Below are 27697 nucleotides of genomic sequence, written 5' to 3'. Positions count from 1 at the left end.
TCTAAAAATGTTAACAATATGAAAATTTTCCTAGCTGGATTCTTCATATCTCTTGTCTTAAAATTATTTTAGAGGATTTGCTGCAAAAAAAACTAGTTCTTGGCATATTTGCTTGAAAAATTCCTTTAACTGCTGAACAATTATGAGAATAGTTGTCCTTTAATTGTCCATCAGTCAAAATATTGATTGACCAACTAATTTTCAGAACACCAATTTCTGACTAGTCCGATAGTTTTCTTAGTTTTGAAGGCTAATTAGATATCACATATATAACAGTAACCTTTGGGATACAACTTATAGACATTAGAGAGAAATTAAGTTATGTAAAAACAACAACATTAAGAAGAAAAAGTGAGCTGAGTACTTTCTGGTGATGTAACACACTTTAAAGCAGCCACAGTGGAGGTCTGCAGTTCATGGAAAAAGATAGATGGCTGATTACATTTTTATTGAGTCGTTAGGACTGTTACGCCCCACTGAAAGTCGTTTCTTTAGAGGTCAATAACATCATAAACAGGTTCAAGAGTGGCCGAGTTTTATATTCTTAGATAAATATGACCCTAAAGAAACACCTGAGCAAGGCAACCACAAAAAGAAATGAAGGAGGGAATAAGAGGCTAGCAGAATTTAACAAAAGGAAAGGAACAACCAAACAATGGGCTGTCAGTGCTGGGAAATCTCCCTAAACTATAAAAACTTTGAACATAATGATGATAATAAACTTTATTTATATAGCAGTTCTCTTAGCAAAGTTAGAGTTCTTTATAAAAGAAAATGAAACCAGACAGATAAAATAAGAAAGAACAGAAAGAAAGGAAGTAAAAAGAATAAAATGAATAATATTAAATACAAAGATATGACGGTATAAATAAGAACAAGAACTCATTAAAAAGTCCAAAAAGCTTCCACGAAATAAGTATTCTCAGAGAGTTTAGTTGGGGAGAAGAAACTAAATCAAACAGAAGTAATACTGCAAAAAAAAGCCATGAATTTTAGAAAATGTTTAATTGCTACCATCCTCGCCACGACGAGCATTAATAGTGTGAGACATCATAGCCTAAAGGTCAAACATGCTACATGACGTTGATGAGGTCTGCCCCTCATCGCCACACAGCTGCCCTCCCTGACCACCATTACCCTAACGCCCTCTTTCATCTCTGACATCATCCACAGCTGTCCACTACTCCATCCCCACCCTCCTCTCCCAGCAGATGGAGAAAAGCCATTTGCTTGATGTTCTGTGAGCGTGTGAGGCTGCAGAGAGATTCGATGCAGCCGGTGACTCATGCCTGTCTGCTGTCTCAACCCCCCTACTCTTCTCTCTCTGTCTCTGTCTCCTCCTACCTCTGTGTCCTCCTCTAAAGGCTAATCTGGTGGCAGCGTTTGAGCAGAGTCTGGCGCTGATGACGGCGCGCCTGCAGACCCTGTCGGTCTCCTCGGACCAAAAGGTATCCCGGTGATATCACGACACTAACGAATGTTGTACAGCCAGTGACATGACAAAGAAACAAGCCATTAAAGGCAGAAATACGTGATGATGATATAATACATTCTGTCAGGTAAAGAGAAGCTTCTAAGTGACATAGTTTTCTTGAAATGAGATGTGTCAAAGGTATGGTGGGATTTTCAGGTTGTCATCAACCACTCAGCACAGCCTGACATCCTCGCTGACAGCAGAAAGACATTCCACAATCCTCGGTTCAGAAGAATCCTGGTTCAGTTACCAGCCTGTAAGCTAACATGAACACATTAATAATAATTTTCTCTCCTCAGGAGTCTGAGCTCACCGAGCTGAAGGATACCATTGAGATTCTGAAGGTCAAAAATACAGAGGCCCAAGAAATCATCCAGGGGGCTCTCAGTAATCCGGAAATCACACCTAAAGGTACAGAATCTGCAGGGGATGTGCAGTTTGATTAGGACTGGCCTCCAAAACACACAAAGAGGTGAAGATGGTGAAGTTTCAATGTGCTCTCTCTTATCCTGATATTTAGAACTGCTGATCAATCGTCAGAACTCCTCAGAAAGCATCTCCAGCCTCACCAGCACCACCAGCCACTCCAGTATGGGTAGTCTTAAAGAGCAGGAGGCCAAGAAGAAGAAGAAGAAGAGCTGGGTGAGGACACATTTGAAATATTGTCCCAACATACTTTCCTGCGAGAGAGAATTTTGCAGCGGTTTATGAATCAGATGTTTTCTTCAGCTCACTAGAGAAAGGGATGAAAGCTATTAAGCAATTTTCAGTATTGAGTTGTATCGTTCAGCTTGTCAGGGTTTGTGAGGTGTCTGATCGATGTTATCAATGCAGATTTAGTGCCTTGATTAGAAAAAGAACAAGAAGAATCTTTATTTATGTCGCATATCACACAATGTACAACATGGTGAAACTGGTACTCGCAGCATACGCAGCCGGGGACCCTCTCCACATCTTAGCCAGTGCCTTGGACAAGGGCACTGACTTGAGAATCCATCTCATGTACATGTTGTGATCACCACTTGATTATCAAATTTCAAGATTGAAAGGATTTTTGTCACTTGCTCGTACTGTACAATATGTGCATTGGCCTGCAGGGTCGAATATTACAATATTATATCAATTTTAACAGGATTAGACATAAAAATGACAAAAGATACAAATCCAAAGATGAACCAATATTAATGGATAACTCTGATTAAAACAAAAGTTTGGGATGCAGTGTGACACATCAAATCAAGTCTTTGTACTGTTTTCATTTGACTACATGTCAAAAAGCATTACCAGCTTATGACATTCAATTGTATTCGTGTTTTACACAGCATCGCTTTTCAGAATGAGTGGTTGTATTTAAAAACGTATTAAATATGATCAGTTTATATTGGACCAGTCAGTAGGCCAGTTGTGAGCCATTATCAGTATTTATTATGTTGTATTTGATCTGATGACCTAGTTTGTTCTCCTGCATGTGTGTGAGCTTCTCCTCCTATCTTGTTCCAAATCTGTTATTAAGTATGACTCTGGTCTCTCCCTCATGCTGCCCTGCTTTTTATTTTAGGTCTTTGAGGTGAGTGATGTTGCTGCAGTAAATAAACCCCCACACACTCCCTCCCTTTCTCCAGCCCACATGCACTTAGAGTTACTTTCTGTCGTTCAGGTCTTTCTGAAGTTGATTTGTTGAGTCACTTTGTATCGTGTTTTGATCATATCGTAAAATTTGATTACGGAATTACAGGATTTATGTTCTTATGTAATCTACAGGCCATTAAATTGTTCTGTAATACTGAGATCAAATGGTTCAGTGAAGATAACTATCACTTTTTTTAGAAACTATAAGGAGATGGTTTTCAGAGACTGTATTTCATACTCTCTCTCATTTCATTCAAACATCACGCATTTGTGTACGATGAGCAGTAATGATTGATGTGTTTTTGTTTATAATTTCATCCATTTTTATCCCTCCAAATGTTACATTCAGTTTGGGTTTGGACAGTTATATCTGCCAACTGTCACCTCAAAATTGTACAAATATATGAAACCCGATGGCTACATAAATTAAGAATGAAGGAAGTCTGTATCGGAAGGTTAACAGGAAACAAGTGTGGATGACAACTCTCAGTGGGAAACATGGCTTATCTGATAGAAGCAGCTCAACCCGACTGCTTTAAAGAGCTGCTTATTAATTTATTTTTTAGATGTATCGTTTGTTCAGTCTCATATTTCTTCTCTGTGCAGTTACGCAGCTCCTTCAACAAGGCCTTTAGTAAGAAGGGCTCCAAGACAGGGCTGTATTCCGACATAGAGGAAATCGCCACCCCAGAATCCTCTGCACCTTCCTCCCCGAAAGTCCACCATGATGGAGACAACGCTGCATCATCAATGAAATCCTCGACCTCCGCATCATCAGCAGGGTAAACCTTTCCCCTCTCCCTGACTCCACTGACAGTGGATCACAACAGCAAATAATTTGAATCACGAGTCGTGGTCCTTTGAAAATTATTCTGATGATATTTGCTGCCTTCACACGTTTCTAACGTTGTTTGACTTTAATATCTCCAGACTCTGTGAAGGCGACGATGTGCAGGATGATAAGGTCGTGACAGAGCTGCGATCGGAGCTGTGGGAGAAGGAGCGTAAACTGACCGACATCCGCCTGGAGGCTCTGAGCTCCGCCCACCGCCTGGAGCAGCTGCAGGAGGCCATGACCAGCATGCAGGTGTGTGTGATAATGATCAGATTGGTTATCTTTCAGTGCCCACAGTTCACCTGTGGAGTTGGTAAAGGTATGTTGCCAAGCTTTTAATCCTCCACTCTGTGTGCAAATATTGTACACAGAGTGGAGTATTTGATTTATGACTTGAATACATCTTATCTACTTGATTAATGGATATTTGGTTACAATTAAAGTAACATGCCTAGGTTCACCTTGTCGTTCCTTCCTGTACCGGAGTTGTATTGTGGAAGAGGTGCTGTGACTTGATCAAAATTAGTAACACTGTGTGTGTTTTTATCTGTAGAGGACAGTGGAGAACCTGAAGACTGAGAATGACCATCTGAAGACAGGCGGTCTGTCCCCCTGTCCATCTCCTGGACCCTCAAGCTCCCCCTCCCAGTCCTCAGGCCTCACTGCTCTGGGGAGTTCATCACCTCGACAGTCAGTAGCCATGCACATGCCCAAGAGCTACAGCAGAGGGCTGAGTGAGGGAAGCACCTCAGGTACAGTTCAGTCTCTGACATGTTGACAATGTGAAGTGTGTGTACACTCCTGACCTGTAAATCCGGTCGTTTAGTATGCTATTTACAAGCAAAAAGGCATATTATATCATTTTCTCAAGGGTTGGGCTTTGGACCTGGTTACTGAGAGTGCGGTAAATCTGTGAGTAAAAATCCAACAAGAGCAATCTATCAAAACATTTGGCACCTTTAGAGCTGATGAATAGCCTGTTTATTCTGAGGAGTGTCCGCTTGAGAGCGCAAAAATGACGGAAGGTTTTATTCTAATTAGTATAAAAGCTCCATGCAACTGATGTACTAAAAGTAAAACAGCTTATTTTATCACACTATTTACCACCCAGATTAAATTAAATTTAGGCCTCAGTAGCTCAGGAGTCTTCCTTCATAGCAAACTCTCTGCTAGGAAGCTACATTTTTAAAAGGTAGGAGTTGGATTACTACACCTACCAAACATGAAGCTACACCTTCTCATTCTCTGTCTTGCCCTGCAAATTTAACAGAGAATATGTCATATTTAGGGAAAATACAATCAATGAATCATCAAAATTGTTATGAGAAGAGGAAACTCTTGCTGATTTATTGTGACCTCTCAAAGCTAACTGATTTTAGTAGTAGCTGGTCTATTCTGTATTATATCACTATTTATTGGCAAAAAAATATTTTAAATATTATTTATAATCAGATGATAAATGATAAAGTAAGGAAATACCAGGCGAGTGAGTGGCAGTGAATGGGCTCAAGTGCAAAAAATAGAAATGATGATATTGTTCATAGTAATGTTTCCCCAATAAAAATCTGATAAATATGATAAATCTTATTACTACTCCACTTTTTAAAAATATACTGTCTTCTGCTTTTATTTTGAAGGACAAATGGCGATATAAAATCTTAACTCTGTGCTCCTTGGTTGGGGGCGAAAAGCTTTTCTTAACCTTCGCAATTTACCGATTTGTGCACATGTAACCGTAACCTTCATGAGCCTCAATGCTGATAAACTGAAACAACCCCAAAAGCAAAACGCTGTCATACATGCTACATCATCTTTCTTGTGTTTTTCTGTCTCTGTCCTCTTTTTATTTCCTCCTTAGCAGAAGTCTACTCTGCAGATACTCTCACTCTTTCCTCACAGAGAGACGATCACCGTGTGCGGGTGGTGGTGTGTGTTGCAGATTTACACGTCTTCAAAGATGTAAGTGTGATGTTTGTCGTCTGTCCTTCTTCAGCACAATGAACATTATTTAAGATCCTTGTGTCACGTGTTTGTCGCACTTTGTGTCGACAGGAGGTCAAACAGCAGGATTTCTTCGTCGGCACAGTCAGGGTGAACGGCAGGATGGACTGGCCCATGCTGGATTCAGCTGTCAGCCAGGCTTTCAAGGTGGGTCGCCGTCTTCTGACAACTTTATTCAATGTGACCTGTCCGAGAACTGAATGTACAGATTGTATTGGGCTGCGTTCAGCTGCCACAATAAATTTAGCAGGTTGTTACTTCAGAGAGTTTAACCACTGAACACTGCAGTATAGAGTCATATGGTTTTATGGACAGGCAGGTCATCTAACAAGACTGTGCAGGTCTTGCTGGTAGGGAATTACTGGTTTGATTCGTAGTCAGTGCCCAATAAAACCAAAGCACTCATAAGGTGGTTCATATTTACTTTAGCCTTTAGCCCCCAGCTATTGGAATATCTTAAACCATACAAGGAGCGCCATCTGTCTGCAACCACAAGATCATATTTAGACAGAATTACTCACTTCTCTTGTTTCTCTTCTTTTCATTCCAGGTGTACATAGCCAAGGTGGACCCCACCTCCAGTCTGGGCCTGTCTACAGACTCCATCTACAGTTACAGTATGGGGCACATTAAGAGAGTGCTGGGTGGAGAAGCTCCAGAGACGCAGCCCTCTCGCTGCATGTCCCGAGGCCCCACTGGCATCACAGTGGCTCTGAAAGGTCTGTGTAGTACCTGTGCCATTTAAAGTCATATCAGGTTTAAGATGTACAGATTTACTACTGCAGACTTGGAAGTAAATACATTTATTTAGATTACATAAAGTGCCAAAAACTGCAGTTCCTTGTGTGGCCACTTGAGGCAAGCTTCAAAATCAATCTCCCTAGAGTTGGCGTCTAGTTTTCAAGGTAGCTGTAAGCTGCCAGGCTTCACTCAGCCCCTTCAGCTCCACCACATCTCTTTGCCCATTTTTGGATCAGCTGGCAATTAGGCGGAGTCAGGCGATGTTGGCAGCCACCACACTGAGCTTCTGGCTCTTCAGAAAGCTATGGCTGGGGACTCCATTTTTTTTATATAGTCTATGATTAGAATCCAGCAGTAACACATTGTTAACTTAGAAAAATGTCACCAGGAGTTGATTTAGTGCTAACTACAGTCGAGGCTCCAATTCATTATTTAGTAAAAATCTATACAAATCCAGAGCAGCTTTTTACCTCCAGCCAAGAAGAATTTGGGCTAATTAGATAAACTTTAGTTATGCAAGTACTCCGAGGTTGCCTTTCTGCAAAACTGAGCCTTTTGGACTCAGTTCAGCTTCTATTTTCAATGTCATCCCTTCAATTCGGAAACCATGAACACAGATAGTGTCAGCACACAGATATTGATGGATCAGATGTCAATCACATCTTTAGCTCCAGCCGTGTTGCGAAGTGTTTATCTGAGATGATCCAAGTCTGACTAAGTGCAAATCCTCGTGTCTGTCTGCTTGTCATAGCAACACTTTCAGGCCTGCCTGTCTTTATTACCATTTTATACAGTGTTGCCTTTTTTGCTTTACAACTTGTTTACGTGTGATGAGCACTCAGTTACATTGACCCATGAGCTGACCTCAGTATTGACTAAAAACTCTGATGACCCAGTGGCAGCGGATGAACTCATCAGTACAACGTTATTTTGCCACAGTTTTAGATCTATACATATACATTTTATATATTTACTGCTAGTATAGATGTTTGTGACTTACATACATTTTTATTTTTTGAATTATTCTTCATTTGGTCATTTCTCACATCCCCTTTACATGAAAAATATTTCAATATACAGTAGGTTTACAGTTCCCTTTACAAGGGGTTACAGTATTGATAGGTTCTGTATATTCAAACAGTTCAACATAAAAATGAGTATTAAAATATATCAAAACAAATAATGACAACACTGAAAATAACCAGTATAAATAAACAAACATACCAAAATAAAACTAGTCCAATATACATTGGAAAAATATCCACATTATTTATAAAAGCCTTACACAGACTTACTGTAACAGCAGTGTTTTGTTTGCGAGTGGCACATGTGTTTAGTCCATCAGTGATTCTAAACCAGAGCTTTGACGAGAGGCGAGGCTCTGGCCCGGTAGTCGACCCCTCTGCACCTTTAGCATGCAGGAATGTAAGGAGCAAAGTGCTAAGAGAGCTGGGAAAGCAGCGGCGGCCCAGACGGGACTCTGGGTAACATGATCCCAGCGCTGCCAGGCCCAGCTGGTGGAGCAGGCTCAGACACATGGGCCCCATAGATGTGAGGGAGGAACATTAGACTCCTGCAGGCTGGTGGGGGTCGTCAGACTAACTACTCTTGATGCAAAGTTATTTTAAGAGCAAAATTCTTGAGCTCCATGTTGCTTATAAAGGACATTTGAGGTGATATTAATTTGTTTTCACAACATCGTCTTACTCAGGCTCTTCCTGTTTGTAATGTATATTCATTTTGGTAAAGTTATCAACAGAATTCTTAACGAGCACTTAGATATCAAGTACTGCAGTTACCACCAATTTAAATCTGTGCTGGGTGATTAGCAGCCAGTCATCAACTGCATTGTTTATGACATCACAGTTCGTTCTCGCTATTCCTCACTATGTTCAGGTTTGAAGGAGAAGTGTGTGGACAGCCTGGTATTCGAAACACTCATTCCCAAACCCATGATGCAACACTACATCAGTCTGCTACTCAAACACCGCCGTCTCATCCTGTCCGGCCCCAGCGGGACGGGTAAGAGCTACCTCGCCTCCCGGCTAGCCGAGTACCTGGTGGACCGCAGCGCCCGCGAAGTCACAGACGGCATCGTGGTCACTTTCAACATGCACCGGCAGTCATGCAAGGTGACAGAAACTGACATGCCACGTAAATCTGTGCAACAGCAGATTATTCGATGTGTCATGTTGTCGGCTCCCGTCACCATTTCTGTCTCCCTTTTTCCCGTTCTTTCCTCAGGATCTGCAGCTTTATCTCTCCAACCTGGCCAATCAAATCGACCGGGAAACCAACACGTCAGACATACAGCTGGTAGTTATTCTGGATGATATTCACGACCCCGCTTCCATCAGCGAGCTTGTCAACGGCGCTCTCACCTGCAAATATCACAAATGGTAAGTTGCGCATACGCAGCCTGAAACTATCTACGCGAGTATTTATGGAACTGTTCAATATAACCTAAACTGTGATGCTGTTCCTGCCCTCAGCCCTTACATCATCGGAACGAGCAATCAGACGGTGAAGATGATATCGAACCACGGCCTCCATCTCAGCTTCAGGTTGGTTAAAGGAACGGTTGTGGGAGTATTTTCCTCTCCTGCAGTATCGTATTTGTTCTGATTACACTGAGGTTAGATTTCGAAGCTCACTGTGGAATAAACAAGTCGATTCAAGAAAACCATCTTAAAGCAGATCAATAGTAAAGTGTGAGTTAATATAATAATATGTATTCTGATACAGTGTGATTCAATACAGTTTGATTTAAATCGGTGCCATAACAGTTTATGTAAGTTTTAATAAGAGTTGACTTTGTTATGGTCAAGACTGAGTGACCCAAAAAAAATACCTTCAAGATAACATATTTGAAATCTCTCAGTAGTAGCACTTCTGTAAGTGACAGCTGTGACTCACTTTTGTTGCTTTTAGTCTGCAGTTTGATAGTCCGACTCACTGGATGTAGACTGTGGGTGTGAGCCTGCCTTATTCAGTCTGTGTTCCCCTCCTCTTGCACTACCTCAAGCTACTGTCTTCAAAGGTCCCATCACCACATTAAACAACAACCTTTGAGCTAACAGCCTACATGCTGAAAATGACAAGTTACCCCAACCTTGTTGCTCACAGTACAAACAAGCTAGAAGCTCTTAGCTTTCCTTTTGCAGGGATTTGGCCATTTTAACACTATTTTGCAGGGCCATCATGCTGCATCCTGGGTTTAGCACCACCCAAAAAACTGTCAAAGTTACAATATTGTGATAAATAAAACCTATTATGACAGATTACAATCGCAGAACTGTTCTTTTTAAACGTTTGGGTTAAATGATACTGTCACATTGATGAAGGAAGAGGATACATCCATGTGAAATGGAACAAGACTGAAATAAAAATGGATTTTGGTTGTTTTAATTGAGTTTCCACATCTCAATCCAGGCTCTAATGTTGATGTGGATAAAATGGTCAATGGCGTAGCTAACAAACTAGCCCACTCATGTACGTAAGTGTTGGGTTTGTATTTTAATGACTTTTTGCATGTGCTTTCTTCATCTTAGGATGGTGACCTTCTCCAACAATGTGGAGCCAGCCAACGGCTTCCTGGTGCGCTACTTGCACAGGAAGATGATGGAGTCAGAGGATGAGAAAAATTTGACCAACGAGGACCTGATCAGGGTGTTGGACTGGGTGCCCAAACTGTGGTATCATCTGCACGCCTTCCTGGAGAAGCACAGCACGTCGGATTTCCTCATTGGTATGAAACACACTCTTATCAGGACAGGGCATGATGATTTCAGGCCTGAAGAAAGTTGTATTTTCATTTTGTCGGGAATACTGACATCTTTATTTGTGCAGAAGAAAGTTTTTTTTCCTCAGTGTGTGTCCTTTGATGTTCTTCTTTCTCCTCTCTCGTCTCCTCAGGCCCCTGCTTTTTCTTATCCTGTCCCGTCACAGTGGATGAGTTTCGATCCTGGTTCATCGACCTTTGGAATCACTCTATTATCCCTTACCTGCAAGAGGGGGCCAAGGACGGCATCAAGGTGAGAAACAGAGCCAACAAATCCAGGAAATGATCCCCAGCTAGCATTACATTTCTTCCCTACTAAGTGTTAAGTGGCTTCCCTTACACAGGAAATGTTGCACTCTAATTTTAATGTAACTGCTATGTGGTGACGCTTCAGGTCCACGGTCAGAAGGCGGTATGGGAGGACCCAGTGGAGTGGGTGAGGGGCACACTGCCTTGGCCGTCTGCCCAGCAGGACCAGGCAAAGCTGTTCCACCTGCCTCCACCCAGCATCGGCTCCAGCAGCCCGGGTCAGTCCCTCGAGGAGAGGCCTCACAAGGAGACTCCTCCCAGCTCCATGGAATCTGATCCACTGGTAAAAAGAGAGCACTTTCTTTTGATTTTTGTTTAATACTTCAAACTTGAATGGATGTTTTAGGATTACTGATTACTGACTCTCTCTTCTTTGTTTTTAGATGGCAATGCTTTTGAAACTCCAGGAGGCTGCCAATTACATTGAATCCCCAGACAAAGAAGATCCGAGCCTGCCTAAACTTTGAAGACAAAGTTTGCACCTGACACTTAGCACTTCAGTTTTTTATTTTTGTGTCCACTGTGATGACGCAGTGCACATTCAGGAACAAACTGACCCTCAGAAATGGTTGTAGGGTGATTTAACCCGTCATTCCCGCAGTAGGTTAAAAGTGTTACTGGGTATTTATTACAAATCATTTTAATACGCACAGTATGTTCAAAAAGACTGTTCACAAGTATTAACTGAAAATCTCTATTCTCTGACTTCACTATATGTTCGACTGGATACATTCACTTCAGTTCACATCCCTTTACCGCCTCATTAGCCCTCAGTATTGGTAGATTGGTGCTAATAGATCCCTATGAAACTCATCGTCTCAGCACTTAGACTTCAGGTGATAACTGCAACAGCATACGCAGGCCATCCTGTCCCAGGTGCATCATGGGATATAGAGAGCTATTCTCAATTATGGTGACTATTTTTTTTATTTTTTTTTTCCCCTGGAAAAGAGTATGACAGCATGACAGATGCTACTGTTTATCGCAAAGTTCTTCAGAACATATCTACTGTATAAGTCTTTGAAGGCTAAATCTTATACATATGCAATCCTGAACTTTACAAACCCGAGCAGGTGAAACAAATCAAATGCCTTAAAGGACAAAGACGTCAATGTCACTTCAACTTCAGCAGAGTAAACTGGTGCTTTCATCCACGTCACCCCTGCAAAGATGATCAGAGATAAGATATCTTGTTCCAACTCTCTACATATTGTTTTCAGTTAATCAACTTTTTTATTGCAGGATAACACATTTTCACATATTTCTACATCTTCTTTATCAGTTTTATGGCTTTTAAGTTGGAAAATTTTAACTTGCTGTCATACTCTTTTGCATAAATCTAAACTTATTTATTATCAGTGATGTATGTTCATCACTTTGTCGCTGCAGACTACCATATTTTCCAAGCACTTAATTTAGTTTTACGAGCAGCTTTACGTAAAACAAGCAGTCACCAATGTTGCCATATATATCAGGTGTTAGATACACAGGGATAATATAACATAACAGAACACCCTCTGATTAAACAGATTGAGCTATTAAATCCAATTCAGATTTTTTTTCTAGAACATTTATCTAAAAAATCTTCATTTTCCGTCAAATCTTCCCCCCCATATTCAGAGTACTTATTGTATATATTCTGTACATACAATCAGGCTACGTCGCAGTTATTTTATCTATATTAGTTGGTGCATATATCTAATATACTGAACCAAATACTGTTCTTTAACCACGCATATTGACTGTCAACTTTAGGGGTTTAAGTTCAACTATGAATGTATAGAAATCACTTATGAAATGACCATTTTAACAGTATCGATCATCTAGTAGGTGCTTTTAAAGGACGCCTTATCGCAAATTTCCACGGCAAAACACTTCTAACAATGGCTGAGCAGAGTGACGTTAAAGCTACCTATGCCCATTTCATTCGCAGCAGTTCATGCACTTCACGAACCGAATTAAAAAGCCTCATTCTCAATGTCACTCGTGCTTATAATCATCATTTAGGTGCGTACGGTGCTCTTTAACAATGTCCCGAACTGTTTTGGTGTCGAGTAAAGATCATGTAGACTTTCAGGGTAGGTTAGCGAAGAGTGTTGTGCCGTCAAACGCTAATAAAAGAAACGTGAACTAGATCTGGAAGATAATTTCTGATATTTTTTAGGATGTGTTGTTGAAGAAGTGTTGAAGACATTACATAGAGACAGTGAAGTCATGTGAGACATTGTATGGTGTGTGCGCCCATCTTGATGTTGTATTATTCATATTTGGGTACATGACTCGGTGATGAACTGTTTATGGAGGATAGTTGTTGCAAAGCAAAAGTTTAAAAAAAAAAAAAGCAAAAAGTTTTAAACACTTTTTATGGTACTTTGTGTAGGTTTTTGTAAAAGAAGCCCAAATGGAGAAAAGGACATAAATCACACGTTCATCCCAAACTGTGTCATTGTTCAGGTGCTCGGACTGAAACATCACATGTACATAAATCCTGTAAATGAATGTCAGACCACTTTTATGACAGCTTGGTAAGAAAGTTTAACATTTTAAAATCGCGTATGAGCTGCTTATCGCTTCGTTTGCATAAGGCTGATAACTTCAAGCTAATCCGCAGCTCTGATTGGTCACCTGTAAACAGAAAAAAATGAATGAATTGAAGACGTCAAAGAGCAAAAAAAGATGCCAAACGGTGACAGTGGCACCAACACTGGTCACATGCTGATTGAGAATAATCTTAGTTATTGTAAATATTTCAGGTATTAGACAGTATTACAGTACCGACCCCACCCTGGTCCGTCTCTGCAGGTTACCAAAAGCCATCAGCTCGAGCTTCTCATCTCATTCACTGGTTGTTGTGCCTGTTGCTCTGTAGTAGCTGTGATTTGTGTTTGCTTACTAGTGTATCAGGACTATGCAGCAACTTCTACTGGTGTTGGCAATCGGCAAATGTCTGAACGTCACAAGCAAACTCAATGTGTTTTCATCTGGTCTGTCCTTCTTGAGTTTTTAATTTGGACCAAATTGCATCACGAGATAAAAAGTGGAAGCTTGTTTTTAGCCGGTGATGCTGAGCCTTAAAGAGAGGAGGATTCGGATTGAGAACAGGGTTCATTGATGTAGTTCAACAAATGAAGATGTTTCATGTGTTTTGTCCTTATGAATGGCAACGAAAGTATCCTAACTGGATTGTACATGGTCGATTGACGATAAACAAACCAAAAAAATGATTAAAGATTCGATTATGAGTTTTGAATATTTGGTAAGAATCAGCACTTGACTGTTTGCAAAGTAGAATTGAACCAGATTAAGAGATGAATCTGATATCTTGGGCCAATACAGGTTGCTGAATAGTCATATTTTTGCAAAGCTTGTTGTGGACTAAACTAAGATTTAAAAAAAAAAGATGTTATGCGGTATCTAATGTCACTGACGTGCAAATGTTAAGGGTTTCTAAGTGTTGTAAATGCATGTAAACTTGCTGTGTGATGAGAAAAACATTAATGTATTGTTTAGGAAAATCATTCCAGATAATGTTTTCCTTTTTAATACTCAAGATATTTGATATTTCTTTTTCTTTTTTTTCTAAAGAATCCTTTGTAAAACTTAATTTCTCTATTTTGTACAGGGCATCATTGTAAAGATTGTAAATAGGTCAGCATTCTGGATGCGGCAACAATCATTGAGGAGAGGGAAAGAGAAGCATCTTTGAGAGAGAGAGAGAGAGAGAGAGAGAGAGAAAAGTATATTTCTTCAGAGTTGGGTCCAATACATGGATAAGGCATGTTTCTGAAGGCTTTCATCCACCTATCACTGGTTGTTGGAATCAATAAAATACATGTTATATTTATTCTGTTGCTTCTTGTGTGTCAATTTGACCTGTTGATTGAAACTATAAGAATAATGCAGTAACACATTTGCTTTAAAGGGAAACATTACAGGTTAAACACTCCACCAAGGATCTTTGGTAATGATGTTTTCATCCGTGTACATCTGTTTGTTGGTTTGTCAGCAGGATCACACAAAAACTACTAAACAGTTTGTAATGAAACTTTCTGGAAAGGTCATATTAATAACGATTTTGTCCTTTAAAGCACTATGTAGTTTTGGAGAAGAAATTCAAACTGATTTTTAACATTTACAATATTAATGAGGTAATAATACAAAGTTAGAAATATTTATTTGTTTACATAACTGAATAAACAAGCTGTTCTCAGAGGAAAAACAGGTCCCCAGAACACTTTCTGAAGCTAGAAAGGTGGCAGGGTCCGCCACATATAAACAAAGTAAAACAGTATGATGTCCTTTAAGGTTAGTTTGTTTATTCAGTTTATGAAAAAGAAAGTTTGTTTATTTAGTTTGTTTAGGCATTAAAAAAATCAGCCAACAGCCGTGTTGACATTTAATGTCTACGTTTTGTGTTGCAGAGATATTTACAGAAGCTAGCATGCTAACCAGGTAGCCCCGGCCTGTCCCGGCCCAAAGCTCCTGTGTTTGCAGCGTAAACACTAACAGTCTCCCAGACTAAACTAGACTAAACTAAACTAGCTGCACAGCTAACTGAGCTAAGTAGCTAACGGCAGCTGGGGGAAATAGCAGTTAGCGGTTACTATGGTGATATGCAGCCACCAGCCAATTCTTACATATTGCACCTTTAAGTTATAATGAAAGCCCAATAGGAACTTATAAAGGATAAATCGCACTATGAAGTTATTTCTGTTAAAAATGAAGTATTATTTCATGATGATGAACATTTTGTCACCAAATTGGCAAACTACAGTCTTTAAAGTTTTTACTTCATGTAAGTAGGCCATCATGTATTTAATGGCACATTTAATGATGCTCAGTTTGTGTTGATGAGTGAGACTAACAGACATGGTGGTCTGAGTCATGTTGCCCAGTATCCATTACATGTAACTCATTAGGGGGGCGGTGCTTGAACCTGCTCAGCTCTATATAAGCCAGCCTCCCCCGCAGGATCAACGGCATTGGATCCAGTTTTTCAGGACTTTACTTTGTTGGGAATTAGCTGCAACCTTCATCATGCCGTCCAAGCCTGCCCCGATCAAGAAGGCGGCTAAGAAAGAACCAGCCAAGAAGGAGGAGGAGAAGGCTCCGGAACCCGCTCCTGCCCCAGAGCCGGCACCCGAGCCCGCCCCCGCTGAGGCCGCCCCTGCTGAAGCCGCCCCGGCTGAGGCCCCCGCTGAGGGCGAAGCTGCACCTGCTGAGGCGGCTCCTGCCGAGGGAGAGGCCGCCGCTGCCCCGCCAGCTGAGGAGCCCAAGCCGCCCACTCCTCCACCCGCAGATGGTAATGCGAGCCACGAGTCACCGTCCTCTTTTTACACAGCCTTACTCATTTTTTATCTCTCAGTGGATGAGCCTTGGATTAGTTGTTTAACCTTTTAATTGAAGCCAAAGTAGTCTCCAGCTCCTGGTAAGCGCGCGGTAACCTTTACGCAGATGCGCTTTTACGCGCTCTGTGTGGAGGTGCCGCGGGTCAGGTAGGGAAATGTGACGGGATAACAGAAACTGCATGGTAGCTGCATAAACCGCCTGCTCGGACTCTTTCTGACTACCTCCTTCTGATAGGTAGTGAAAGTCATTCTCCTTCAGGGACGCTGTGTGATGTTAACTTGTCAAGTTGTTGCTAATATGCGCTTTTATACATGAGTGACAGCTCCATATTGAGGCCTAAAGAGAAAACAGTCACCAAACTGAATATCTAAATAAGTTGGCTACCTGACAAACTCAGCTGGCACCCACACTGGTGACAGTAGTTTGCAGTGTTCTCTTTGTATAACGCATATTTAACAACTGTATCAACAGCTATTTCTAAGATTAACATAATCCTCAGTGCACATTGATTCAACCAGTCTTAATATCCACATCAGCTGCTCCCACTGATGAAGCTGCTCCTGTTGCTGCAGAACAGCCAGTGCCTCCTCCTCACTCACCAATTTCTGCTGATTTTAACTTTTCTTCTCTTTTCTATTTTAGTAGCTTTAACCTCTCTCGTAACATTTTGAAAATGTCATGAAAACATTTTCAAAATGTTATGCATTTTCCTCTAACCTCGTACGTCAGCTGCTGCTCCCGCTACAGAAGAAACTTCGGCCGCTGCAGCTGAGGCCCCTGCTGATGGTAACGCCGGCTATCAGTGGATTAACGCAGATCTTGTTTTAAGTTTTCATTAAAACTTGAACCTCCTACAGCAAAGCTAACTGCACTAATACCTACTGCTTATATATTCTAACCTCTACTATCAGCTGCTGCCCCTGCGACAGAAGAAACGCCAGCGGCTGCAGCTGAGGCCCCTGCTGATGGTAAAACTATCAGTGGATTAACACAGATCTAGTTTAAGTTTCATTGAAACTAGAACCTTCTATAGTCAAGCTTCCTTCACTAATATCTTCTAACCTCTAATATCAGCTGCTGCTCCTGCTACAGAAGAAACGCCAGCGGCTGCAGCTGAGGCCCCTGCTGATGGTAAAACTATCAGTGGTTTAACACAGATCTTACATACCTATTATGAAAACTAAACGTCCCACAGTACAGCTAACTTCACTAATGTCTAATGCATATATCTTCTAACCTCTAATATCAGCTGCTGCCCCTGCAACAGAAGAAACGCCAGCCGCTGCAGCTGAGGCCCCTGCTGATGGTAAAACTATCAGTGGTTTAACACAGATCTTATAGAAGTAACCTATACATAAAACAACTTTACCCTCCTCCAGTAAAGCTCACTGCACTAATTTCTTCTAACCTCTAATATCAGCTGCCGCTCCTGCTACAGAAGAGACGCCAGCTGCTCCTGCTGAAGCCCCCGCTGATGGTAAAAATAAGGAATAATGGACGTCTCACATAAGTTATTAAAAACCTGAACCGTCCACCAGCTACAGCAAAGCTAACTACACTAATATCTTTATTTTAATATCTTCTAACATCTAACGCTGATATCTTCCAACCTCTAACATCAGCTGCCGCTCCCGAAGAAGCACCAGCTGCTCCCGCTGAGGCCTCTGCTGATGGTAAAAAAAAATCACATGAGCCACAAAATATAAAATATATTTCTATATGTAATCCTCAACCTCTTGCGCTAAAGCTAACGACACTAACTGACTTCTGCGCACCTCTGAACACATTCTGCAGTCTCAACACATAACTTCATCAAATGTTCGAACATTTGCTTCCATGCACTAATTATTAATATCTAACATTTAATAATAGCTGCCGCCGCTCCAGCTGCAGACGAAGCTGCTCCCGCTGCTGACTCCGAAGCACCGGCCGCCGACGGTAAACCAACCTGCAGAAACAGAACATGTTCACTCCTCTCTCTTTTTTTAATATCTGAGATGATGGTGTCATCTGAGACAAATTTCAGTGTTATTTCAGTGTTAGACCTCCCTCTAAGGGAGACAGAGAGCTGCGAGGCACATAACTGCATTTTATTTGATCGCTCTGCTCATCACATGCTGCCAATAATCATGCAAATGCCTATCTAACATCAGCTGAAGCTGCTGAAGCTGCGCCAGAAGAGCCTAAAGCGCCCACACCTCCACCACCTCCACCCAAAGGTAACCCACGATTCAGAGAGAAATCTCAAGAGTGATATGATTCCACTTTCATCACTTGTTCTTTGTATTTGACAGTTAAAGTAAAGGACTGCGTCATCACGTCTAAAGACCCTCAGCTTTGCATCAATTTCTGATTTGAACTCCTTTGTGCATATGTGAGATGAAGACTTGATTGTTTCACTTGGTTCCTGCAGAGCCCACAAGCGCTCCACTGGATCTGTTCATTGAAGACAAGAACGACACTTCAGTTTCTATCATCTGGAGCCAGCCAGAGGTCGTCGGACACACTGGTCTGGATGGATACACCATTGAAGTCGCAAAGGACGGAAGTAAGTCCCGCTCTGCTTTTGACCAGGTGCACCCAATACTGGCATGTTGCACGACAGGGGTCAGATTATTAATACACCCTGACAAAAAAGTGTCAGCTGACCCTTTAAATCACTTTGAAAGCTTTTATTTCAACATCTGATTCGAGGCTTTACATCAGCATCGTTATATCTCTAATATCTATAATTAATTCTATAATGTTTAAAGGCCTTTTAAAGACACTGAGGAACCTGTTAAATTGCTGTTTTAATGTGGGTCAGCCATATCGCTTGCAGCTGTTCCTGAAGTGTCACTCGCAGAGTTATATCATGTGCTTCTTAACTTCTCCCTACAAGGAAAGAGGCATTTAAGGAGCTGCGGAGGTCTTGCTGGAGGTCCTGCTTTTAGACTTACAGCCCTAAGCTAATATCAGCAGCAGTTCAATGCAGGCTTGATTTAGCAGACACTGACGCTGATTTCCCACAGAGCAGCAATTTCATATCGCATGCAAGAAATTTGTGTCAAACATAATCACTTTCTGCACAGCGAGCAGCACTTTAACGTGTTGATTCTGCATGAACTGGGTCTGTTCCTGCTGTCAGCGTGCTTTATAATCACGGTCTCAAAGGTGCGCTGTGTAGTTTTAGGTAATACATTTACAATCAGCAGAGAAAGATTTTTTTATGGCTAAACAAACTACATAAACAAACTCTTCATTTTCATGACTGAATAAACAAACTGACCTTAAAGGACAACATCATACTGTTTTACTTTGTTTATATGTGGCGGACCCTGCCACCTTTCTAGCTTCAAACAGTGTTCTGGGGACCTTAATCAGTTGTTAAAAAGATCAATATTTCTAAGTGTGTATTATTACCTCATTAATATTGTAAATATTAAAATTCTGAGTTTGAATTTCTACTCCAAAAACTACGCAGTGCCCCTTTATTAATCCTCTAATGTCAAGATAAACAACAGATTTTTGGAATTGTCAGTCTCTCTTCATGTTGTATAATCTCCCCTCTCAGCTGACGACTGGAAAGCCGTCAACGAGGAACTGCAGAAGTCTTGCCGCTACGTCATCAAGAACCAGACCACCGGCGACCGTCTGAAGATCCGCGTGGTGGCCGTGAACGCCGGAGGCCGCAGCCCCCCAGTCGCCCTCCCCGAGGCTGTGCTGGTGAAGGAGGTCGCTGGTGAGAAGTCACAGAATTTAATTTAACATATTTAATTAAGGAATGATTTACCCATTTTATCATGAAAAATCACAAAGAAATGTCAGATAAGATCAACTTTATAGATCGCGCACATGTTAATTAAAGTGTCACAGCAGCAATATGGGGGACAGGACCAGAACTCAGAAGAGACTTAATTCTTATGATCTATTAGATATTTGACCAAAAAGCGTATAGAAATCCGATAATAACACTGACAACAAGGGTTCTCATGTAACTCCCGCTCCTCTTCTGTGTTTCTCAGAAAAGTTTGCCAAATCTTACAGACTTTGCTGGATGAACTTCATTTTTTCTTACCTCATACAATATAAAGTTGTTACTGATCCACTGCATATGAGATGGAGGGATTGCATCCTTCCATTTCAGTGAAATATTTAAGTAACCAATATGACCATCTGCTGTATGTTGGAAACCACTGGAAACAAATGGGTCAGTAACAGTAAACAGGTTAAAAGGAGGGGAGCCATTAAACACAGACAAATCAGACTGTAAAAGTCATCATTAGGCCATTTTCTCTATTCATTCTTAATGTCAGACACTGAACACATCTCTATGTTAAATATTACAATCAAATCAACAGGTTTAATTTTAATGACAGCTGTTTCTTTAAAATTGTTAATGGCTTTATTAGATTGGAACACTTTGTCCTACTTGACACAGGTCTGGCCCGGAGGCATTTATCACTGGAGAGGGGAGTTGTAAAGTGCAGGAGTCAGACAGAAACAGCTCAGCAATGTTTTCTCTCTCAGCTGTCCTGTTGGCACATACCTGCAGAGTTAACGGTGTAAAACCGAGGTCTTCTCGCTCGTTTCCAGTTTGAGGTGAAACACTGATCCACCCGACCGCGGTGTGATGATTCCACAGGGTTTAAACGGTGCCGTGCACCTCGCAGCGTTAATCGTGGACAGTATATCTTAAGTGATTTGTGGTAAAATGGTGATTGGACCCCCGAGGGCTTTAAAAGGAGGGAGCAGCGTTACTTTGGCTCACTCACAAATCATCGTTATGCGTAATGGAGACCTGAACGGGAGGGCAAAGCAACCTGATCCCGGCTGGACTGGCATTACTTCAATAGCCACGTCCAATGTTGGCCGTCGTGTTCGTCATAGCGGGAGGTCCGCATATAGACACGACTTATGAATGAATGGTTTCCTACAAAGTTGCCACAAAGCTCTGGAAAAATAGCTGGGATGTCACCGCTATTAACACAGATTTTTCTGCCGAGGGGTCGGCATCACATTGTGATCCCTGCCAGGATGCATGCTGAGGGGGGTGTCAGGGCACTTTTCTGCAAGATCGATGGTGACAAGTGATCTGACTTTGGGGGGAGGAGACGGGGTGGAGGGTAAATTCCACTGTACTCTGCCTAGAGAGTGGGGGTGGTGGATATGCGTTTAAGATCTCATGTGTCGTCCCAAATCTCATGACACTTCCAGAGATTCACTGTTTATTTTGAAGCATGCCACAGACTTTACAGGGAGAAAGTTCATTACGCCTGATCCTCTCCGTACGAAGTGATAAGACACTTAACATGTGATACATCTGCTCTAATACACACTGGCTTGTAGTTTCTGTTTCCTGCCTAATTTATACATAATTTCAATACATTCTGACGCGAGTGGGAGTAACTGAAGCCCCCGACCAATGCGTCAAAAGTGATATACTTAAGCATGTCGGCTTTATTTAGAGTCCTGACAAATGTTGCTCTGCTGGACGGAGCAGGTGGCGCCTCTCATCAGATCACTTTTACAAATGAGCCTCAGCAGGGAACTTATGAGGCTTAAGTATCATTTCAAACAGCACGGTGGCTAACTACCCTTATAATCTTCATTTTATGATTATTTATGGTCTATTTTAAAAACACTGGAAGGAGATAGAGAAGCTTAGAGAAGAGGGACGGGGGTTAAATGCAGCAGGGTGGCCTCTGAGACGAGATTATGGATATATTTGTGCACCGAGCAGCCAGGGGGGGATTCACGCCTGTGACATTCTCATACCTAAACTGATTTTGATTCCATACCTACGGATTCGCACCTCTTACTTACTTATTTCATGTGTCAGCTCAACTTAATTTGTGTTAATAAAGAAGCTGTACGAGGCATTATGCACATAGGACAACAAACTACAATAAACTTGGTGGGAAATTATGTTTAAAGCACATATACAAATATCAACTATCCTGCTTTCAATAGAGTCCTGTCTTCCAATCATATGTGCATCTTCTCATTTTATTTACCTTCATTATAATCTAAACAAAGTCCTGTACGTCTCTGTTTTGTTGTTTAAAACACCATGCCGTTAAAAATAAAAAGTTTGCACCACATCGCAGAAAGCAAAAAGGACTTCCAGTGCTCACTTTTTACAACCAGTTAAAGCACAGATGCACCCTGATGGCACCAGTGAAAATTCCCCTGGCTTAAATGGGCTTAGATGAGCTCAGCAGGTTTATCGACTTCCTCGAGATTTGTTGGTCACAAAAGAAAAATAAATATTCTCTTAACATATACTGACGATCCTTTTCCAGCTGCTTCCTCCCTGGGACTGATCCCCTGTGGAACAAGCAGATAAAACAACTTCAAAAAGGACTATAAAAGATGTATAAATGTTGATTTACTGTAATAGTCATTGATTGTTTTGATTGATTGTTTTTTTCTCTCTCTAGATCGTCCCAAGGTCCGCCTGCCCCGTTTCCTCAGGCAGAGATATGTCGCCAACGTTGGAGATAAGATCAACCTGACCATCCCCTTCACAGTAAGTTGAGGATGATTGTATCTTAATCAAACTACATAACTCCTCAAAAGTCACTGTCTGATATCTTTTATCTTTTCTTTTTTTAACTAAGGGCAAACCCAAACCTGTGGTCAGCTGGACGAAGAACGGTCAGCCCCTGGACACAAAGAGGGTGAACATCCGCAGCACCGACAGAGACAGTATCCTGTTCATCCGTACGTCCGAGAGAGACGACTCCGGAGTGTATGAGATGTGCGTGAAGGTGGATGACTTCGAGGACAAGGCTTCACTCACCCTTCAGATCGTTGGTGAGCAAATTATTGAGTTTCTGTCAAAAAGACTACTTACGACTGTTTGATACACAGTGAAGGCCGGTAGCTTGGAACTGCCAGACCAATTCGCAAATGTGAATAAGTCTCAGTTATCATCACCAGCAGGCGAGCGGTGAAGTGTGTAATGTAACCATAAATATATTATATACCAGGATATGAGTGCACCGCTCAGCCTTGTTTACCATTTTGGCTGGTGGCGACTCGCGGTATTGCAGCAGGAAACTTCAAAAAGCTTTTTCCCCAAAGAGTACCACTAAAAAAGACAAGACACCTAAAAAAATAGGTCAATTATGACACTTTTAATACAAAGTTTTGATCCATGGAGTTTTGTGAAACCTCCCACGAGCCAAGAAAAGAGATTTAAAATCGGTGATGTTGGGTATGGCCAGCGGGAGAAAGTCTTCACATGTTCAGTGGGCTGCAAAACCAGGAAGTAAACCCTGTAGCTAGAAAACTTCTTTGGCGTATGGTGTCATTTGGTTGAGTTGGCGCCATCTTTGCGTTCACTTTCTAGTTCTTTTTCAAACGTGTGGACGTAGCACTAAGCTAGTTAGCATTACAGCAGAACATGCACAGCTCAAAGCACAGGTTTGCTTTTGTTAGCTTGTTTGCTCCCACTGAATCGTAGATAAGGGAAGCTAGCTAGCTAGCACTACACCTTCCAGCAAGCTAGCTTCTGTCCATGGTAACCACGGACGCATTTGGCCGAAAGTCACCAGTTAACGTTAACACACTTATGATGATGATAATAAGTGACAATTTACTTACTACTAGCCTCCTTCTGTATCTAAAGGCTGTATCCACAGTCAATTATTATACCTGCCTCACATTAGAAAACGGTTTTGATTGGCCTTTTCACAAACCAGGACGGAGGGTAACCTGAAAATTATTTTGATGAGATCAGATTTGAAACAGTTGAAGTAATACTTGAGCTGTCTGGTCGTCCACAGAGCTGCCTGGACCTCCTGCCACCGTCAAGATTGTGGATACCTGGGGCTTCAATGTTGCTCTGGAGTGGACCGCACCCACCGACAACGGAAACACAGAAATCACAGGTTACACAATCCAGAAGGCCGACAAAAAGACTGGAGTAAGTTGTTTTCAACGTCTCTGTCTGCAAGGCCGTAATGAATTATATATAACGATTAATCATAGAGGGGTAAATTACGTGCAGTAAATCCTGAATCCTCAAAACATCCGTTAATTCATCATTGCTGCACTGTTGTGCTGTGTGTCTACAGGACTGGTTCACTGTGTTGGAGCATTACCATAGACTGAATGCCACCATCTCTGACCTCATCATGGGCAACACCTACAAGTTCAAAGTGTTTTCTGAGAACAAGTGTGGAATCAGCGAGGACGCTACTGTTGCAAAGCAGGAGGCCAACATCCTGAAGACAGGTACCTTTCTCTGAATATCAAATCTTTAATTGTTGTCTCTCCAGTTAACCTTCCTTCGCGCTCTTATTCTTATTTTGATCGTTTCTGAACTGATCCTGTATTAAGACTGCTGCTTTCTGCCTGTCAGTTCCCACCTTGGAACGGTGCATGTTACTAAATAATTTACAATCAAAAGTCTGCTTTCAGTATTTTTTCTTTTAGATGCAGCTGAAAGCCCAGAAAGCTAGTAAAGCTAGTTGAGCCGAGATTATTCTTCTTTACAGATGTATATTCGACTAATAACAACACACAATTGCTCAAGACTGCAACAAAGCAACCGACCTTTAGACTGATCAAGGGCAAAAAAGCCAAAAAGAAAACAAACTCTATAGACTGTATTCACATGGAGTTTATCACCTAAGGTGTATATAGAGTAGGAGCTTTATGGTCACGTCTGTTTCTCCTCCATCCTCCAGGTATTGACTACAAGCCTCCTGAGTACCAGGAGCGCGACTTCACCGAGCCACCCAAGTTCACCACCTCTCTGAGCGACAGAGCCACCACCGTCGGCTACAGCACCAAGCTGCTCTGCTCCGTCAGGGGATGCCCAAAAGTACAGTACCTTTTTTTTTTTTTTTCGTATGCTCAACCCTCAAATCTTTTTCCACCGAACCAACAGCTTCGGTCAAATTTGCACCACAACAGCATGAAAAAACAAGCACTGGAACTCCATTAGCTCCTTGGTTTCCTCAAGCGTACTCAACTCAACTTATGGATTTGGATTTTGTTTTTGCATTTTTTCGGCATGCATGTACATTGTTAAATACGACCACAGGGATGTGATCTAAAAGGGTTAAAAAAGGGTTATTTTTTTATTTCATCTCAATGTTAAACAATACCTGCACGTACAGCAGATGGTCTTTCAAGTTCGATAACAACAACGTGGATCATAGATGCAGTGGGTTTGAGCTACAAAATCTAAAATTTTGAATGCCATTGAAGGTAGGGATTGAGAATGAAAACTTAGTGGCACGTTTTGGGAGATGGTTTGCAGTTACATGTTGGCTGAATCCTGCAAAGTTACTGATAGCCCTCGCATGTTTGGTATTTTGAAAGGTAGAAGTTTACCAAGTGTCCATTCAGTGTTTGCCTGATTATACCGAAACACCAGTGGTGCTGCAGCTTAAAACTACTTGTCAGCAGCTTGGCTCGGAGCTGAAAATATTCATCTGACCTTGTTAGCCTGCTGTCTGAGCCTCTCAGCTCCTGTTTGGGCTCATAATCCCACCGGATCGCCAACCCGATTGTGTTGTAGATTGTCTTGAAGAGGAGGCTGAAATTGGTATCATTTGCTTTTTGAAGCAGGGGAGGAGGAGAAGTGGCCGTAAGTTTGTCAGGTCAGCAGAGAAGCGGGGGTCGCATGTGTAACATTCCCCTGTGGGGCCACACCATGTCAGGGCCATTAAAACTCCCAAACTGGCCGTGTGCTGTGTGTCCACTTCAATCAAACAGGTTCTTCTCTCGCCAAGTAGCACAAACATAAATAGAAACACCACCGCTGCTTGTTTATTCGTGAGATTATGGTTGTGTGGCAAGAAGATGGTTTAATTTACCGACCGTACTCTTGCAGGAAACCATTAAAAAATCACATCAATCATCTAAATCTGTTTTATTCTACAGCCCAAGGTTCAGTGGATGAAGAACCAGATGATTATTGGAGATGACCCCAAATACAGGCAGATCTGCGTTCAGGGTATCTGCTCTCTGGAGATCCGTAGGCCTGGTAACTTTGACGGCGGCGTGTACTCCTGCAAAGCCAAGAACGATCACGGAGAGGCAACTGTCAGCTGCAAGCTCGAGGTCAAACGTAAGTTAAAAGAAAAAATCTTTACGATACTAATTGTATCTTAAGTTGTAGCAATTGTTTTGGCAGTGTTTGACCTTTAACCCTCTGAGAGCTAATAACTTGTCTTTCTGTTAAACAGAGCCGGTGGTTGCAGATGCAGACAAGAAATAGGTCAACATTCACATTCTCACAGGTCAGAAATGAAATATACATGTAAACAAAGTCTTACTCTATCATTCTTGCTATTGCTTGTAGTTCAGTTGCACAGCATGGATATTTGTGAAATAAATGCAATGAAAAAAAAACTAAAATTAAACTGGATGTATTGGATAGGTCGATCTATATGAGTCCTGAGGTGACATCTGCCGTCCCCATGACTAACTTTCCATACATGGCGGTCACTAAACTGGGAAAAGGTGGCCTCTGCCACTGAATGAGTCCAAGAGGTGGCACCCATAAATCAAATCTGTGATGGCTCCTCAGTTAAGAGACTTAATCACATTTCCATGACTCAGCAGCAGCAGCAGCAGCAGCCTCCTTTAAAGCACTGACAGACATACTGTACAGCATTTAATCAGCGTGTTACTCTCTCAATACTCACACGGTGTAAACATTTTGGAGCTTTAATCTGTGTTATAATGCGCTTCTACACAAAACAGAATTGCTGGATAAAGCTCACTTAACTCATGATTTAAAAAATACAGATTTCTTTTTTTATGTGTGCCTTTATTATGTAATTCTGAGTGGCTGCAGTCGCTACAACTGTAGTACTGACTCCTTTATAACACCTGTTTTCTGTTCATCTGTTGCAATCCCAAATTAGGAGCAGAAGGAATGAGACCTTTGCAGCACAAGGTGCGTGACACTTCTAGTGTTTCTAAATCTGTCGTCCACAATGACGAATAAAGTTTTTTAACTTATTTCTTTGTCTCTACAGGAAGGTGCTGGATTCCTGGAAGAACATGTATATATGGCTGGTGACCGCACTGCCGAAGGGTTGTTGCCTGTGGCCTCTTGCCGAGTGTTACCCTGTGTTATGATGAACTATTGTTGTCGCTTTAAGCCTTTATCGTTCTCAGCATTGTATTAAGTCCATGAAGTCTGTATCCATGTCCACAATCAGCTTTTTCTCCCCAACGACTCTGTCTATGGAAACTAAATTATCCCATTTTCAAATACTGTTACCCCTATTTTATCATCTTGTCAGTCTTTAGGTGCACACCAAGAATTTTACAACATGAATTCACTGTTCCTCATAGGACAACTGCATCGAACATCTACCTGTTTATACCAATAAATAATTTTATTTCTGGTCTTGCTTTTTTCAATACAGTGTGTTCCTTAAATTAAACGCTCCAACAGAGTAGTTTAAAGCTTCCATTGTGCTCAGGAGGTGGAAAAGAAAAAAGGGGCAATCATGCATCTAGTAAACTTTTTAAAAAATTATTTCATTGTTTAGGTTTATACGGATCTTTCCAAATTAAATTAGCTGCTTAAATACCTGAAAGATTAAGAAATTCGGTCTAACTT

General features: G+C 41.5%; 2 protein-coding genes across 2 annotated transcripts in view; both read left to right on the top strand.

Moving 5' to 3' along the window:
- nav1b (neuron navigator 1b) overlaps window positions 1-14614 on the top strand; it is a 61238-nt gene extending 46624 nt beyond the window's left edge. Inside the window, exons 17-34 of the mRNA XM_073469305.1 lie at window positions 1365-1448; window positions 1721-1726; window positions 1774-1885; window positions 1995-2116; window positions 3033-3041; window positions 3710-3885; window positions 4034-4192; window positions 4494-4690; window positions 5800-5897; window positions 5991-6086; window positions 6490-6658; window positions 8577-8812; window positions 8925-9079; window positions 9173-9244; window positions 10232-10428; window positions 10596-10714; window positions 10856-11053; window positions 11154-14614. Coding sequence (XP_073325406.1) covers window positions 1365-1448; window positions 1721-1726; window positions 1774-1885; window positions 1995-2116; window positions 3033-3041; window positions 3710-3885; window positions 4034-4192; window positions 4494-4690; window positions 5800-5897; window positions 5991-6086; window positions 6490-6658; window positions 8577-8812; window positions 8925-9079; window positions 9173-9244; window positions 10232-10428; window positions 10596-10714; window positions 10856-11053; window positions 11154-11237 — 2289 coding nt within the window. The 3' untranslated portion in view covers window positions 11238-14614. The remainder of the gene's footprint in view (window positions 1-1364; window positions 1449-1720; window positions 1727-1773; window positions 1886-1994; window positions 2117-3032; window positions 3042-3709; window positions 3886-4033; window positions 4193-4493; window positions 4691-5799; window positions 5898-5990; window positions 6087-6489; window positions 6659-8576; window positions 8813-8924; window positions 9080-9172; window positions 9245-10231; window positions 10429-10595; window positions 10715-10855; window positions 11054-11153) is intronic.
- A 1137-nt stretch (window positions 14615-15751) lies between these two features.
- On the top strand, window positions 15752-27481 carry LOC140998048 (myosin-binding protein H-like). The gene is made up of 12 exons (XM_073468181.1): window positions 15752-16072; window positions 18533-18667; window positions 19673-19840; window positions 22542-22630; window positions 22722-22917; window positions 23892-24031; window positions 24183-24342; window positions 24798-24934; window positions 26002-26188; window positions 26307-26360; window positions 26991-27022; window positions 27105-27481. Exons 1-10 carry the CDS (start codon window positions 15808-15810, stop codon window positions 26336-26338), a joined length of 1509 nt encoding a protein of 502 aa, XP_073324282.1. The 5' UTR covers window positions 15752-15807; the 3' UTR covers window positions 26339-26360; window positions 26991-27022; window positions 27105-27481.
- Window positions 27482-27697: the final 216 nt, after the last annotated feature.

Source organism: Pagrus major, chromosome 6, assembly GCF_040436345.1.
Source record: "Pagrus major chromosome 6, Pma_NU_1.0".
Taxonomy (NCBI): Eukaryota; Metazoa; Chordata; class Actinopteri; order Spariformes; family Sparidae; genus Pagrus; species Pagrus major.
This window is presented reverse-complemented; position numbering and strand designations above follow the sequence as displayed.